At 45.2% G+C, this 15,705-nt stretch overlaps 1 protein-coding gene across 1 annotated transcript; it reads left to right on the top strand.

Annotated features, from left to right (window-relative positions):
• The first annotated feature begins 13,434 nt into the window (after positions 1-13,434).
• Positions 13,435-15,601, top strand: BOLA3 (bolA family member 3). The gene is made up of 4 exons (XM_030510106.1): positions 13,435-13,581; positions 13,921-14,044; positions 14,181-14,269; positions 15,507-15,601. Exons 1-4 carry the CDS (start codon positions 13,546-13,548, stop codon positions 15,570-15,572), a joined length of 315 nt encoding a protein of 104 aa, XP_030365966.1. The 5' UTR covers positions 13,435-13,545; the 3' UTR covers positions 15,573-15,601.
• The last annotated feature ends 104 nt before the right edge of the window (positions 15,602-15,705 follow it).

Here is a 15,705-nt window from a genome sequence, read left to right as displayed (position 1 = left end):
ACTTCACAACCAAGGAAGAGCTTTTCTTAGCATTTCCTGAGCTATTTTCTAACGGCAAACTAGTTTAGGACACACCAGCTGAGAGTCTTACACAAACATGCTCTTAGCTCTGTCTTCTCCAAAACTTGGGGCATATAAAATGTTTTTGAATCCCTTAAAACCAAATTCCTTGGAAGTATGGTGGGTTTCAATTCTCTACGGCTAATGAAGTTGGAGGAAAACCTGTGCCCACCCCAGTAAAACTGTATTTTGATAGAAATGTTATTTTCCCACTGGAAGATTTGAAACCCAGGAGTCAGCTTCTGTTCTCCTTCCCATCACTTCGCCATAAATGCAAATAATGCTCAGGAGGATGGATATTTCGCATTTCAATTGAATTAAACTGGAATCAAAGTCTAAATTCATTTTCTAGCATTTGCTAAACTATTACTGAGCAATGACTAGCGCAAGAACAGAAAGGCTTGCTTTCGACCTTACAACAGCCCAGATTAGATCATCTATTATCAACCTCTGTGGCTACACAGATTTTTCAAGTCTTCCATAGCAAATATCCACTGCAGCAAAGCAGGAAAGAGAACACAGGAAAAAGTCTTCTGTGATTTACATTCCCAACACATGAATTTGGGCTTTTCATTTGGGAGAGTCAGGGGGGTCCTTACCTGGAATTTGCACTCAAAACAAACTGTACTTTGAGGCTTGCAGCCCTTTGGGCTCTGTTATTATATCAGACTTTTCATATCCACACTGAATTGCAATTACTCACTGTGGAAACAAATGTACTGCACTTTGAATAATTCCCAGCATAATTTAAGCACTAATTAAATAAAAAGGATTTTTATCGTGATTTTTAAATATTTATCCAGTGCAAGAAGCATCCCCCAAGAACAGACACTTTCCCACATCCTCATTTAGCAACATGATAGTGATTCAATATTGTGCACTACCTTATTTAACGCAAGAGAAAGAACCATGAGTAAGTACATGTAAAACAACTCCAATTTCATCAAATGAATTAGTTCTTTTTCTAATTGAATGAATCCTTTCAAACTGACCAAAGGCAGATAAACGTGAGAAGGAAGGACAGGTATTTGGTAGCACACAACTATCATTAATACAATCCCGAATTCAGAAAGAAAGGTTCAGAGAGGATCATCAAGGGCAACACTACTAGAAAGTTAGATTATACCAAACATAAATTGCATAAAGAGCATTTTCTCATGATGAAAGCCCTACATTTCTACCAGAGTCATAGCATAACCTTCAGATCTCAGCAGGCCAAGCTGCTAATAGATCATGTTTCCTCTCCACACCCTGTATTTAAAAGCTATCACCACCACGCTCCACCAGCAGACACATTGATGTGATTGCTCCTAATCGTCTCCAGGCAGAGTTTGATTAATTTATCAGCTCGTTATGCTAATTTGGGTGATTCTGCCCCAAATGAGTTTGGGGATGACAAGATTCTTAGTGCAGAGACCCATGGAGAAAATTTTCCATTAGCTTAGATGATCAGTTGGTATTGATAACTCCACTCACAGAAAATAAGATGTGAGATTCACTTTGAGATCTGCCCTAGAGAATAATCATGGTGACTGTGTAAGCCGAAGCTTGATTTCTTGGTCCTTTCAGGATCTGTTTGCCACATGTTTTCCTATTAGCACACCATGTTTTATCCAGCTTTGTGCCCAGATCTGTGGTGCACATAAGCCAGGACTGCCACACCATTCACTCCACAGGAGGATGTGAGGTTTACCACGTCAACACATACACAGATTGAAGGATTAATATGAAACCAGCCGATTCCTGTGTAGCTTTGTTTGCCAAAGCTTTCCCCACAGTAGACCCCAGGCAGGATTAGATGCCTACTCACAGACTGAGACAGGACTACTGCCCTTAGGCTTTGGTTCAGCACATAAGTGCTCAAAAGCATCTGCAGTCTTGCTTGAAGGAACTTGTTTGACAGAGCACTGAGGCAGACTAGAAGCCTTTGTAGGCAGAAACTGCATCTGCATTGGGAGAAGCCATACGAAAGCTGGAAGCCTGCTTAGGAAAACCAGACGACAATTAAGGAATACTCCAGTATTGTGTGTAACTGTAGGCTAACACTGCAGTGTAAACATGTTAATATTTCATAACATTTAATGCAAAATCAAATTCTGTGGTCTCTGTTAAAGTGAGACAATATGTTAAATGTGACAGTGAAGTTTGCTGAGAGCCTTTTCAACATGGCATTTTCATGGCAAAGCTTCAAAACTGTACCAACTGTTATCAGGAAAGAGACAATGCATGAGTAAGTGCCAGGGTATGTCAAGAAAAAGGACAGCAAGGTAAGCAAGCTTCCTAAGGGTAATAAAAATGTTATTTTATGCAGATGCAGCCAGCATCAAGAAGAGCAGAGGAAGCCTTCAACTAAGGGGTTTTGTTTTGCAGGAATCAGACGACCCATTTGCTTGTTGCAGGCTGTAGCACCACATTCATGTTTCATCTTAATGCCCACTCAAAGGACATCAACTGTCTGAAAGAAGACATCTCAAAGACTAAATTCAAACCCATGGGCAAGGCTCATCAACCTATTCTGTATTTCGGTATTTATGCTGTTCACAAGCCTGGTGAGGTCTCTCTAAGTCAATATAGAAAGGGTTGGATGGTGGGTAGGCAGTGGCAGGAGCAATGAAGCCGATTTTCAAAGCATTGAGTAACTTGATTGTTACTAGCATATAGACAGAATTGTGTGTGTTTATATTCTTGTTTCTGGCACATAAACTACCATATATATACAGGCATGTGCATATTTTAACTGGCTTAAAAACATGAAAAGAAACAATGAAACTAGGGCTGAATAAAAGAACAAGGGTGAAAATCTGAACTGGAAATCAACTATACTATAAAAGCAAAGCAAAACACCACTAGAATTCCCATAAGGCAAGCTGCAATTTTGAATACTGGATCTAAGAATGGGCAGATGCCTCTTTTCATGAATGTAAAAATACCCTTTATTTACAGGGATTCTTAAAGCAAACAGAAGAACTCAGTGATGTCCTCAAGGTTTCTAAATCAGGCCCAGGGAAATAGAGACAATAAAATACAGTGAGAAAGATAAATCGTTTGACTTTGGAGATGTTTAATGAATCAATCAGTGCTTAAACCCTACTGTTTAAAAGGACTGAAGGGCAAGAAATTGATATATGCCATGAACTCAACTTGAAAGCATAATACCAGATGACAGGATAAAATGGGCTTATAAAGTGAACAATACTGTGATTTGGAGTGACCTCCAGCCTCCCTAATCTTTAATAGCAAAACCTTTTTGACACCAAGGAAAGCATGATGGATCTTTTATGGCATTCAGCTCCTTCTTGAAAGACGTCAAATGCTACCTGAGATGGTTTATCTAACTCTAGTTCGGAGTGATCAGAGAGGCTAAGGGGATTAAGGAGTGAATCTGATACAGTCAGGGTGCTGCATGTTGGGAAGATAAACTGGACCTCAAAAGCAGTGATTTAAAATCATTGAAGAGAATGAGGACAGCCATTAAAGCAATCTGAGAAGGAGGCAAAAGAAAAGGCTTGTTCCATGGTCAGAAAGGACAGCAGAGTATAGAATACATAAAGAAAAATCCCCAGGGCTAAGGTGACAGCTAAAGACTCTTAAGTTCCAAACACACTGTTTGACCTTGCATGATGCAGCTGGCTGGAATCCCAGTCCATGTAAAAAACCAATGCTGTAATTTATCATACTTATTACATAAAACTTCCCAAATGTACATCTCAAAGGATTTTATAAAGGAGATAAGCATCATTACCCTAGCTGGACAGATAGACTGTGGCTTGGTGAAGGGCAGTTATTTGTTGTTTCCAGCAACAGCCAGATGTAGACACAGGATACAGCTGCTTAAGTCAAAAAGCTAAATTCACCCAAGCTTCTAGGAGTAAATGGAGGCAGCACGATGGACTCATTACCCTGTACCATAGTCATAGAATCATAGCATCATAGAATAGTTAGGATTGGAAAGGACTTTAAGATTGTCCAGTTCCAAACCCCTGACATGGGCAGGGACACCACACATTAAACCATGTCACCCAAGACTCCGTCCAACCTGGCCTTGAACACTGCCAGGGATGGGGCAGCCACAGCTTCTCTGGGCACCATGTGCCAGCGCCTCAGCACCCTCACAGGGAAGAGCTTCTGCCTTATCTCCAACCTGAACTTCCCCTGTTTCAGTTTGAACCCATCACCCCTTGTCCTATCGCTACAATCCCTGATGCAGAGTCCCTCTCCAGCACCCTTGTAGCCCCCTTCAGACACTGGAAGCTGCTCTGAGGTCTCCACGCAGCTTCTCTTCTCCAGGCTGAACAGCCCCAATGTTCTCAGCCTGCCTTCCTATGGGAAGTGCTTCAGCCCATGATCATCCTCATGGCCTCCTCTGGACTTACGCCAGCAGCTCCATGTACTTCTCACATTGAGGACACCAGAAGTGCACATAGCGCTGCAAGTGGGGTCTCATCAGTGCAAAGTTCTGAGGCAAACAGACCTGTCCATCTCCCAACACTCGTGCAGGAGTGATAATGCCTGGAAGACTTCATATTGCCAAATGCTAATTAGAAGAATGTGATGGATATGCTGCCTGAGTTAAATTTTCAGGAATGGGAGAGTATGGAAGGGAAAACAAACAGAAACGAGGAGGAGGAATTAATGATGCATTTAATGAAGAGAAATCAAACCTCATTTGTTGTTTTGGGAGGGAAAGGCAACTTTTAACGTCACTGCGGTACTAGCTGAACAACATCAAATTGATGTCTAGCCTGTCAGAGCAAGAGTAATAAATTATTATTTTCCATGATTTAATTGTCCCTTTTAAAGGAAATACTTTATTCTGTTCAGCTTTAAATAGAAACCCACATTATTTAAAATGACTTCAAGATATCAGCCTAATGAGCTATAACATAGACATTTATAGAATGAACATGTTTTTGTGATGAGGTCTTTAGCTTCTTATAAGTAGCAAGGAGCAACATTTTTACTAAGAGGTGTATTTCCCAAGCAATTAGGCACAGGAGCCTAATTAAAAATTAAGTCAATGTTCAAATGAGCATAGTGGAATAATAGCTGTAACCTGCAGAAATGCAGGAACAGCTGGAATGGTACTTTGTTTTACTACTTCCCTGAAGAATGATGGGAATTTCAGGAGCACGTTCTAGAAGGTGCAGTTCCCAGGTCACCTTTGGAAAGAAAATGCTGCTTCACTCTTGGAAGTGAGGGAATTGGTGGCAACAGACCTGAGAGGCAGGGATGGTGTTACCTCCACCCAGGGTGCAGTAGGTAGCTCTTTGCTTGGCATATGGAGGGAGCTGTAATGAAACCTGCCTTGCTTACATCTGGACTTTACATACAGAAACATAAACACACAAACATACATTTAGATACATATATATCCACATGTAGGGGCAAATCTGGCTATAAACATCAGTTTAAAAAGGCAAACAGATTTTTTTGCACCTTTTTTGTCATCTGAGACTCAGATAACACAGCTACATCCTGAGACTGCTTTCCAAACTTTGAAGGTAAAAATCCAAGGTGATAAACTTTAATGCCACACTATAAGCTCTGCAAATATTTACCACAATAAAAAAATCACTAAAGCATTCAAGCAGACAGTTATCTGTAAGCTGCAGGATGAAGGCCTCCTCCAGAGATTCCCAGACTGAAACTGCCATTGGAAGTATGACATTCACATCTCTTCACAATGTCATCCTCCAGGTCTCTGTACCTACAGCCACTCAGATATGTATTCATAGAATCATAGAATAGTTAGGGTTGGAAAGGACCTTAAGATCACCCAGTTCCAACCTCCTGCCATGGGCAGGGACACCTTCCACTAGAGCAGGTTGCTCCAAGCCCCTGTGTCCAACCTGGCCTTGAACACTGCCAGGGATGGGGCAGCCACAGCTTCTCTGGGCACCCTGTGCCAGCGCCTCAGCACCCTCACAGGGAACAACTTCTGCCTTATATCTAACCTGAACTTCCGCTGTTTCAGTTTGAACCCATCACCCCTTGTCCTATCGCTACAGTCCCTGATGCAGAGTCCCTCTCCAGCATCCTTGTAGCCCCCTTCAGACACTGGAAGCTGCTCTGAGGTCTCCACGCAGCTTCTCTTCTCCAGGCTGAACAGCCCCAATGTTCTCAGCCTGCCTTCCTATGGGAGGTGCTCCAGCCCATGATCATCCCCATGGCCTCCTCTGGACTTGGTCCAGCAGCTCCATATCCTTCTTATGTTGAGGACATGTATTCTTCATGATACACTTTTTAAAGGAGGCAGATTTAACCTTATGTGACACAAAGACTTAAGTCGGAGATAAAGTGATCAGGCACAGGTCACTGAACTCCATGTGCTTAGGCATCTGAATATCTAGACAATTTACCATTTATCACACTAGACCACCATAGTTAGGCATCTACATACTTTAAATTATGGTGCCCTGGGTAATAACAATACTTCTGTCATTATATATGTCGATTTCTCTTTATAAGATGGTAGTCAGCTACCATGGTATTTAAACCTACACCAACTCTACACTAGCTAGTACAAACAAGCTAATACAATTCACACCGCAGAAGTCTTCATCCCGAGACACATATCAAAGATCTCTCAACCAAAAATTACTTTTGTTGTGAAAGATTAAGATGCCTACATAAGCTCTAGAGGCAAATCAGCAAAACCTGGCTTTTCTGTTGCTTGAATAAGTTGCTTTCCTGGAGGACAACAGCAAACACCCACCACCATTTGTCAGAGGGGATGACATCCATGGCTATGGATGTCGACTGTAAGCCTTGGGGTCCCGCGTGTGTGTATGTTGTCTCCTGCCAATGCAAGGATTCTGTGACACAATGGTATCCACAAGAACTGTGAAACGTCCTCATGCATCGGGAACAAACCAAGTGCATAGCTGTAAGGTGACTCACTTCCTGGTGGGAATACCTTCCATCTGCAAAACAAGGCCTTCAATTAGCCACAGTTTGATTGCAAAACCAAGAGTTAATAACTTTTGAATCATATCTCAGTCTACATATTTAAAATGAATCGGTTAATGTTAATTACTATTGATAACTTTTTATCTCTAATAATTCTGGGTGACAATTCAGGTCTCCTTGTAATGAGCACAAAGCTATAGATGATGAAGACTGAGATTACACAATCGATTAAAGGAACAAGGTATATTTTTAGACATGACACTGACATTAAAGGCATTTCTGGCAGGTTAATTGGAAGTCAATTAACATGGAGAAAGTTAATTGCTAAAGCTGCCTTGTTTTCTTTCACTGAAATTCAATGGCATTTGGACCTGCTTGAGCAGGCTCACAACCTGCTCAAGAGAAAAATACCAACAGTTCCATAATGTATTGGCACAAATGTCAATAAGCGTTTGTTCTTGAAATAGAATTGGAAGAAACCCCACTGTAACCAGTACCTATTTCCCATTTCATCCATGTGGTTGCTCAGATATTTGCCCATCAAACTCAGATCTGATCCTCCAGATCCTCTGTTTTCACTGTGAATGAGTCATTGACCAAGCTTGCTTAGGAGATGATGAGGCAAACAGGCAGCAATTTGTGATTGTCCCAGAAACTTTATTATCACAGGCGGTAAAATGTGGAAATGAAGCAATTCCCACCCTTTTAAAAGGTTCAAAACACAAACAAGGCCTATACATAGTGTAAGTAGGGGTGTAGTATGAGTGAGAAGAAAAAGCAATGTATTTACCTGCAGTTAGGTGCATGCTGGGGTTTATTTGCCACTTCTGCAGGACAATCAGCTCACTGTTATGACCAGCATCATTTACTAACTCATCCCAGAGGTGCCCAGAAAGCATTGCTGATTGAAATTAAAGTTATATAGGTGTTTAAAAATGCAACTGATACCCACTGGAACTCACCAAACACAGAAACAGCCAGGGGTCTACACACATGGACTTTAAGCACCAGAAGGCACCAAAATATCATAGAATCATAGAATAGTTAGGGTTGGAAAGGACTTTAAGATCATCTAGTTCCAGCCTCCCTGGCATGGGCAGGGACACCATATACTAAATCATGTCACCCAAGACTCCGTCCAACCAAGCCACATTGCAGAGATATCATCCAAGATGAAAACCAGGTTGGAGAAGACAAAAAAATGACATATTGGCTTACTGGACTTTAAATACATTCACCAGGTAACCTACAATTGAAGGGGTACCCTATTACATTGGCCTTTAGATCCCCCAGTTGATGCTGGGGAGAAAGGAAGTGGTCAAAGGAGTCTTCAACTGAAGATGTTTTGACTGTCATGTCATATAGACCCAGGAAATGTGTCTTTCCCTCAATCCCCCTCCTGAACAGATAGGCTCTCAAGAGCTAGCATTATTGCTGCTTCTCAACTGGTTAGTCGTAGCCTCTGTGCAAGCGATATTTGCTCCCTTCTAGGTTGCTCCCAAGGGGCTCAAACAGCAGGAGCATCAGGACAGCACAGAAATACTGACAATATGAATAGCACAAAGCTGTTCTGCCCTGCCTCAGGGTGTGAGTCTGTGTGTACACTCCTCAGCTCTCTTAACAGTCATTCAGAAAGACTCCTTGTCTTTAACTGTACTGAAATTGGGCATTGTGCTGAAAGGCTAGTAGTATTTCCAAGAACTTAACTAAAAGCAGTAGCACATGTTCTGGCCTGGAATTGGTTCCCATCTGGGAATAAACATTAACTACTTAAGAACAGGAACCACTTCACAGGTAAAACTGCACATACATTACAACTGGTTGGTGGGAAATAAAGCACATACAGGCTGGAAAGTTGCTAAGTAGAACCCTTGCAATTTGAGCTTGTTTTTTATTAAATCATTGTGCTTATTAGGAGAAGAGTACAGAACCACATTACAGACACAAAAAGAAACATATCCAGGACACTGAGGAAGAGATTAAGCATTAGTATCTGCAATGGTGAGTAAACCAAAAAGGACTATGCCCAGTCCATGTATATTTAATGGACTGCACCTAAAAACCCCATCCTATGAATTCTGGGGAATATCGTGGCAGACTGACTGCTCATTAGTGAATTCATTTTGTATTCTGGTGGGTGTCAAGAACTGTTCTGCAGATTTCATGGTGTTTCAACATTAATTGATGGACATTCAAATGACAAGGTATGGCAGGAGTGAAAAGTCAAGTGCTTTCCAAAAAGGATCAGTTTTGCAAACAGCCCAGATTTTGACCTGCTTTGCCATTTTCTTTCTAAATGGATTTATCTATTATAACCTTTCCACGTGGTTTGAGACTCTAATTCCTCATTGAGAGGTTTAGTCCTTACATATGTTAAACGATGAATATATATGCAGACAGCATGTGAAATTCTAGCCCACGGACAGTGCAGTTCAGTCCTGTGTAATACTAAGCATCTCCTGCCAGCTGCGTGATGACATAGACTGCAAACCAGCCCTAAAAAGGCAAGATGTGCCTATTAAAGCAATCTGAGTTCTGGCTTTCCATCACCTGTGTGTAATGTCAGTGTCCATAGAGAATACTCAGCTCAATATATTCTGTGTATCTGACTTTACTTGCAGTGGCTAAAGATAACTGTAACAAGAGACAGAATTTAAGGGCAAATCCACATTCCTTTCCCAAATTCCAGAGATCAGTTTGGAGAGATCTTTATTATTAACTGAGCAGCTAGCATGGATTCCTGCCTCTCACTGGCAAAAGGAGGCATAAGAAAGTGTTCCAACACTGATAGCTATGACCAAAAACCATTTCTGAGAGCAGAAACCTTTTTGATGAGCCTCATGCTCATCATTCCAGAAGAACAATCAGTGTAAAGTCTTAGGTTAACAGGCTCATTCCCATAAAACTCTCATGTTGAATTAGTCGCAGACACTTCAGTAACAGTTGATGGTCTGGTAGGACTAATTCTAGCTGCTAATGCAAGATTATTCCATGGCAAAAGCAAAATAGAGAAATCTGTGCTCATCTCAGTACATTTCCCTTTCTATTTCTTTCATCTTTTAGCTGAAGTTCAAACAAGAATGTGTCAGAAAAACTAGTAGTGGCAGACCATGGACATTCCCCTTTGCTCAGCCAGCATCATGGATATTCGAGCTTGGCATGAGTCCTCAGGCATAGGAGACTTCCAAAGGAAACATTGGGAAATGGAGGAACATGACATGACATGGAAATTCCCATTATGGCTGGTTGGGGAACAGCCAGGTTTCGACTCCTGCATTTCATTGCTTTTCTCTGTTATTTTATTTCCTTTCTTATGTTTTGCGTCTTATATTGATGTTCTTCAGGAAGCAGACATCTCCTCTTGGTCTCTTTAGCTCATGGAATAACAGGGCTGTGGTTTCAAGCGGTAACAGTAGGTAACACTGGCCTAAAATAGAGAACAGAGTTCTCTCTATAATTTGAATTGGACTGTTTCCTTTCCTCCTGATTGCAGGTTCAGGTGAGTTCCTGATGCTCTGAGTGCCAGGCTGCAGATGAGGAGCTGCGGATGTCTCAGCTCACACTATGTGAAACTTATTCAAAGGTTGGACTCCAAAATCCACATTTTACAGGTTTTCTTCTTGTTATAAGAGTGAAAAAGATGATTTTGTTTCCCTTCCTCTTAAGCTGCTGTAGGTGCCTGAGGGACAAAATGAAATGCAGCAAGCTGGACTAACAGAAACCATTCAGGATTTGATTTGTTCTGGCTGTGACCGAGATGGGCTTTCCAAACTCCAAGCAGTGAGGCAAGGGTTAATCCCAGCAGCAGGTAAGGAGGAAATCAAATTCCACATAATAGCAAAGCCTGAGGGGAAACAGGAGAGCAGGAACCTCTTACAAGAAAGCTGAGAAATAAATCAATAAAGTGAATTGTAGTTTCCAGATGAAGTGGGAAAGTGCAGAGGCCGCAGAGTAGCCTGGTGCTATCTGTAAAGGACAGACCACCTTGTGCTGGGCATCACCTACATATGGTGAGCTCCAGAACAGTGTCACCAACATGGACATCCACTAATGCTTTGCTGCCTAGAATTCCATGGCAGGAGCCAGGGGATGAAAGAACAGTCTGTATGGCCCAGGTTAAACTAGGTGGCCTTTGTACCTGGAATGACAGTTTTGCCTTTCCTGTTCCTGCCTCCCCAGAATGCAGACCCCATAGCAGACCTGGTAATAGTCATCCCACCATTATCACTGCAAGCTTTTTCCCTCCTCATATAGATTAAAGATAGAGGAAAGGAATCTCAGGAATGACAGTGAGTGCTCCAGACCTTCCTTACATCTCCACATCCAGAGCAAGAACAAAAGCACCAGGGCTCTGACTTGAACTGGAAAGAGTGTCCATAATCTCCAGAGATCCCCTATGGTCCCCCTCCGTAGGTATAGGTCACCAGAAGAGCCCCTTTCATCTGAACTAGGCTTAAAAAGACAACAAGCAGCTTGCCAGAGATCAGATAACAAGAAGCTCTACCATTGTGCTGTGAGCAGACTGAGCATTTCTAGGTGTGCTCAACAGGGCACAAGTTAAGAAGCATGCTTTGAAAAGAACATGCTCCAGCCTTCTTTTATCAGTCAACAGAAGCAAAAACCCCAACAAGTCACATACTGGTACCAGCTCAGGCAATGCAGGCAAAAGACAATGAAACCAGAAGGCAAACAAACCTAAACCTAAGGACAGCAGAGATTCTCCTCGTACACACAACACCACAGTACTTAAACAGGAGTCAAAGGCAGCCCAATAACACCATCACGATAAAGACAGAAAATAAATACAGCAATAAAATAGAAAAACTAATGGGAAAATAAAAGACATATAACACAGCTCCCAAAAAAGGGAAAAGCAGCCCCTGAACTGAGCTTAAATACAGAGCTGGGGCCAATGGGGATGGGTGTGTGGCTGGGGAGGTTCCAGGTTAGGCCATCAGGGTGATGGGGACCTGCTGGGCACCCTGCAACCCTGCAGCTGGAACTGAGCAGCTCTGATACCTCCACTGACATCTCCAGGGCTGCCTTCCCAGCCAGGCCCTCGGTACCCTTGGAGCAAAGGGGGAGCAGAAACAGCATCTCAAAGTGTCTTCTCAGCAGTGACACACAGGGAGGGCAAGTGGTGAGAAGCATCTGTGGGTGCCAAGAGTCACCCCACACACCGTGGTCTTTGGCATCTGTGGCATCAAATCTGACTGTATGGGAAGTTCACTCCTTTGTGTTCTCATTAGAATGGGCAAATGATAGGCACAGACTATGAACTGAACATTTTCTACTTGGCTTGCTACTGCCTTCCACATCAATCCACATCAGCTGAAACCAGAAAGACCCATTTAAAGTAATCCAGTAGCCAATGACAAAGCAGTAACTGGAGATTGAGTTAGAGTCAGGCAGGAGGAAAATGGGCCTGGGGTGACTTTGCTGGTGTCTGTGGGGCAGGGCCCGTTCTTGGGGGAGAGAAACGAGGGAAGCATCACTTCTAGAACCCAAGTACAGGAGCTCAGGCAGGCTCAGCAGCACAGCTTGGGATGTAAGACGCAGTGTGAGTGCAGAATGGCAGAGGAGTTTGATCCGAGACACCCAAGACCTTTGGCATTTCACTTCAGCACGCCCAGATGTGGCGCTACACCACGGTGCAGCCATAGGACTGCAGGGAGGCTGCAGCAGAGGTGTAAGGTGAGTCCTGGACACTTCTAAGCTCATCTCTAAAGATCCTGCCTTACAGGATCCAGTCTGGGCAGGCAGGGCAGGGGCCCAAATCCCACTCCAGATGGATTTCCAGCAGCAACAGCTCTTGTGGCTCTGCAGGGTTAGGGTTAGGTCTGGTTGGGGTGAGGGTGAGGGTTAGTTTCCTGCTGGAAATCCATCTGGAGCGGGTTTGAGGGGTGTATTCATTCCTGCCTTAATTCCTCACTCTGTTTCTCAAGATGCTTTACTGACTGACCACGGCTGGGCAGGGAATAACCACGTGCAACACTGAGGCAATGGTGAAGTGGTGGTTTTGTAGAACTGGAGTTTAGAATTCCATGGAGCAGGAATTCCTTCAGGCTCCCAGAACTCGAGAAGAGGTATAAGTCTGACCAGTGGGTAAGAGGAAGAGTAACAACTAAGTTCAGAGAGAGAAGGAAGGTGGGTGTGATTTTGACAAGAGCACCAAACAGAAGACAACAGTGTTCCTACAGGAACTTGGTTCATGGTTCATGACAATACTAAAAATCACCCGCCTGAGCCCCTTGCTCACAGAGACTCTTACTTATGGGACACGGAACATGCACCTTGCTCTCCCCTATTCCAATACAACAGGACTACCCTGTGCCCTGGACAGCCTGGGATGCTGGGATGTTCCCGCAGCACCTCCCTGCTCCCACAGTGCTCCAGGGCGCCCGAGAGCGGGCACCGGAGAGGCCGGACACAACTGCCCAGAGCAGCGACGTCCCCGCCAAGGTCCTCCGAGCCGATAGGGGTCGCGGCGGTGCAGCGCTGTCCCCAACCCCTCCCCTGCTGCCTGATTGGCTGGTGCCCGGTGAGCCCGGGATGTGACCCTGCGTCCGGCCCAGTATGGCCGCCGCGGCGGGGCTGTGGGTTCGGGGTCCGGTGAGTGTCTCCCTGTGTCCTCTGCGGGTCTTGTGTCTGTGTATTCCTGTCCGTCTGTCCGAGCCCACTCCCAGTGTTTCGGGTCCGTCTCCCGTTTTGTCCTCCCCTTCTACCGGTCCCGGTCGGTGCCTCCTCGCGGTGCGTGTCCCCGATAACGGCGTCGGTGAAAGCGCCTTCCTCCTCTCCATCCTCTTCTTTCCCCCTTCCCTTTATACCGAAGGTAGTCTCCCTCTGATGCGCATGGCCTTCCTCTTCCCCCACCCGCTGTTCCCCCCTTCCTCCGGTGTTCTTCCCTCTCAGTCCCCCCCAAAGGTGTTTCTCAGGGATGTCTCCCCCCAGCTCCTGCTGCGAGGCAGCTCCTGGCGCAGCTTCACCTCGCAGACGGACGGGGAAGCGCGAGTGAGCCGTGTCCTGCGGGAGAAGTTCCCCCGCGCCGCCGCCATCCGCGTCGTGGACATCTCAGGTACAGCCAAAGCGCTTCGTTCCCCTCCCCAGCCCCTCCGAACCACCTGCGTGCTTGTGGGGGACGCCTCAAAAGGAGCAGGGACATGGAGGGAGGGCACAAAGGACCCTCATTTGCTGCTGTTCTGTGGTTGCAGGAGGCTGCGGTGCCATGTATGAGATTCACATTGAGTCGGAGGAGTTCAGAGAGAAGCGAACAGTGCAGCAGCACCAGATGGTGAACGAGGTGAGGAGCATTTGGGGGTGTGAGTGTGCAATAGTGAGTGTGCACTGCACTGCAGCTGGGCATTTAGTGTGTGTGGGGCACTTACCTTACTGCTAATGCGCTGCCTGTAGTCAGGCACAACAGTGCTTTGGTTCAGCACCACTGATTACATGTGCACAGCACAACTGCTGTGTGCCCTCCCAGTAAAAACCAGCGTGTCTCTGCCAGTGTGTGTGCAGCACTTGCAGAAGATGCTCTGCCTGTAGCAGGGCACTGTGTGTATGTGTGTGCACGCAGTCAGTGCTGCACTAAAGCACTGTGCACACACATACACAGTGCTGCCTGTGACATGCTGTGCCTGATGGTGTCGTACAGCATCACCCTTCCTTTTCCCCCCCCAGTAAGTGTAGCCCTTTTTCCCCTTCCTTCCCAGTGTAGCTGTGTGCAGAGCACGTGTGGCTGTGCACTGGAGCACACTTAAGTGCCCAACTCCAGGTGTTACAGGTAGAGCACGGACAGTGTGAGGCTGAGGGGCCATGCCTGGAGGCACTGAGTGTCCAGAGTGGAGCCCCTTTATTTACCTCCCCCCAGTAACACCCAGTGTAGCCCTTCCCTCACAGCTGCACCAGTGTGTGTGCATACACCTGGGCACACGAATGTGCAAAAGTGCTGTGTGAGTGTCACAAACAGTGACACAAATAAGAGTCCTTCCTTTTTTCCCCTCACAAATAGGTGGTGGGGCACTCGTGTGCACAGCATGTCCTTGTTAGTGTTGTGGTGTGAGGTTACTACTCATTGTGAGTGCACAACACATAACATACTGTGTGTAGGACTTTGCAGCTCTTCCTTTCTTTAGACATCAATAACCACCACAGTCCTTAAATAATAGTGCTGCACTGTGTGTAACCCCCTTAAGTGAGGGTGCTACACTGTGTGTAACCCTTACGCCTGGGCCCACTGCTCACAGCATGTTGTGGGGCTCTGAAGTGTGTGTACACAAGTGTTGGTGTTAAGTAAAGGGCTGTGCACAGTGCCTATAACAGACTGTGGAGCACCTGGTTGCTGTGTAGCATAGTAAGAGCAGCAGTGGTGTACCTGGCGTGCAGTGCTTGTACTCGCATACACCAGAGAGTACTTGGGCAGTGTGCACACACAGAGCATTCTAATAGTAGTGTAATACTCTCCCCTTGCACTGTGCACAAGCACTCCACACTCAGAGCTGCTGCTCCCCCTCAGCGTGGTGCTTGTGTCATTGCAGGCACTAAGTGAGGAGATCAAGAGCATGCACGGACTGCGCATCTTCACCTCCACCCCCAAACCCTGAGCAATAAAGGTGCTGCCTCCTTCCAGACATTCCCTGTGCTGTTTTGTCCTGCCTCCTTCCAAACATCCCCATGGGCTGTGTTTTCAGTCAAGGCACCTGTGCATGGGGGCTGGGGGGTTCAAGGGAAAGAAGG

This window comes from Strigops habroptila, chromosome 21 (assembly GCF_004027225.2).
Source record: "Strigops habroptila isolate Jane chromosome 21, bStrHab1.2.pri, whole genome shotgun sequence".
In the NCBI taxonomy this organism is placed as follows: domain Eukaryota; kingdom Metazoa; phylum Chordata; class Aves; order Psittaciformes; family Psittacidae; genus Strigops; species Strigops habroptila.
Note: the sequence above shows the minus strand (reverse complement) of the source record. Positions and strands in the feature narration are given on the sequence as shown.

Bases quoted from the DNA above. Each gene is read 5' to 3' on its own strand.
- BOLA3 (XM_030510106.1), top strand. From the start codon at position 13,546: ATGGCCGCCGCGGCGGGGCTGTGGGTTCGGGGTCCG. The intron at 13,582-13,920 runs GTGAGTGTCTCC...GTCTCCCCCCAG, and splicing joins GGCTGTGGGTTCGGGGTCCG to CTCCTGCTGCGAGGCAGCTC. The intron at 14,270-15,506 runs GTGAGGAGCATT...GTGTCATTGCAG, and splicing joins AGCACCAGATGGTGAACGAG to GCACTAAGTGAGGAGATCAA.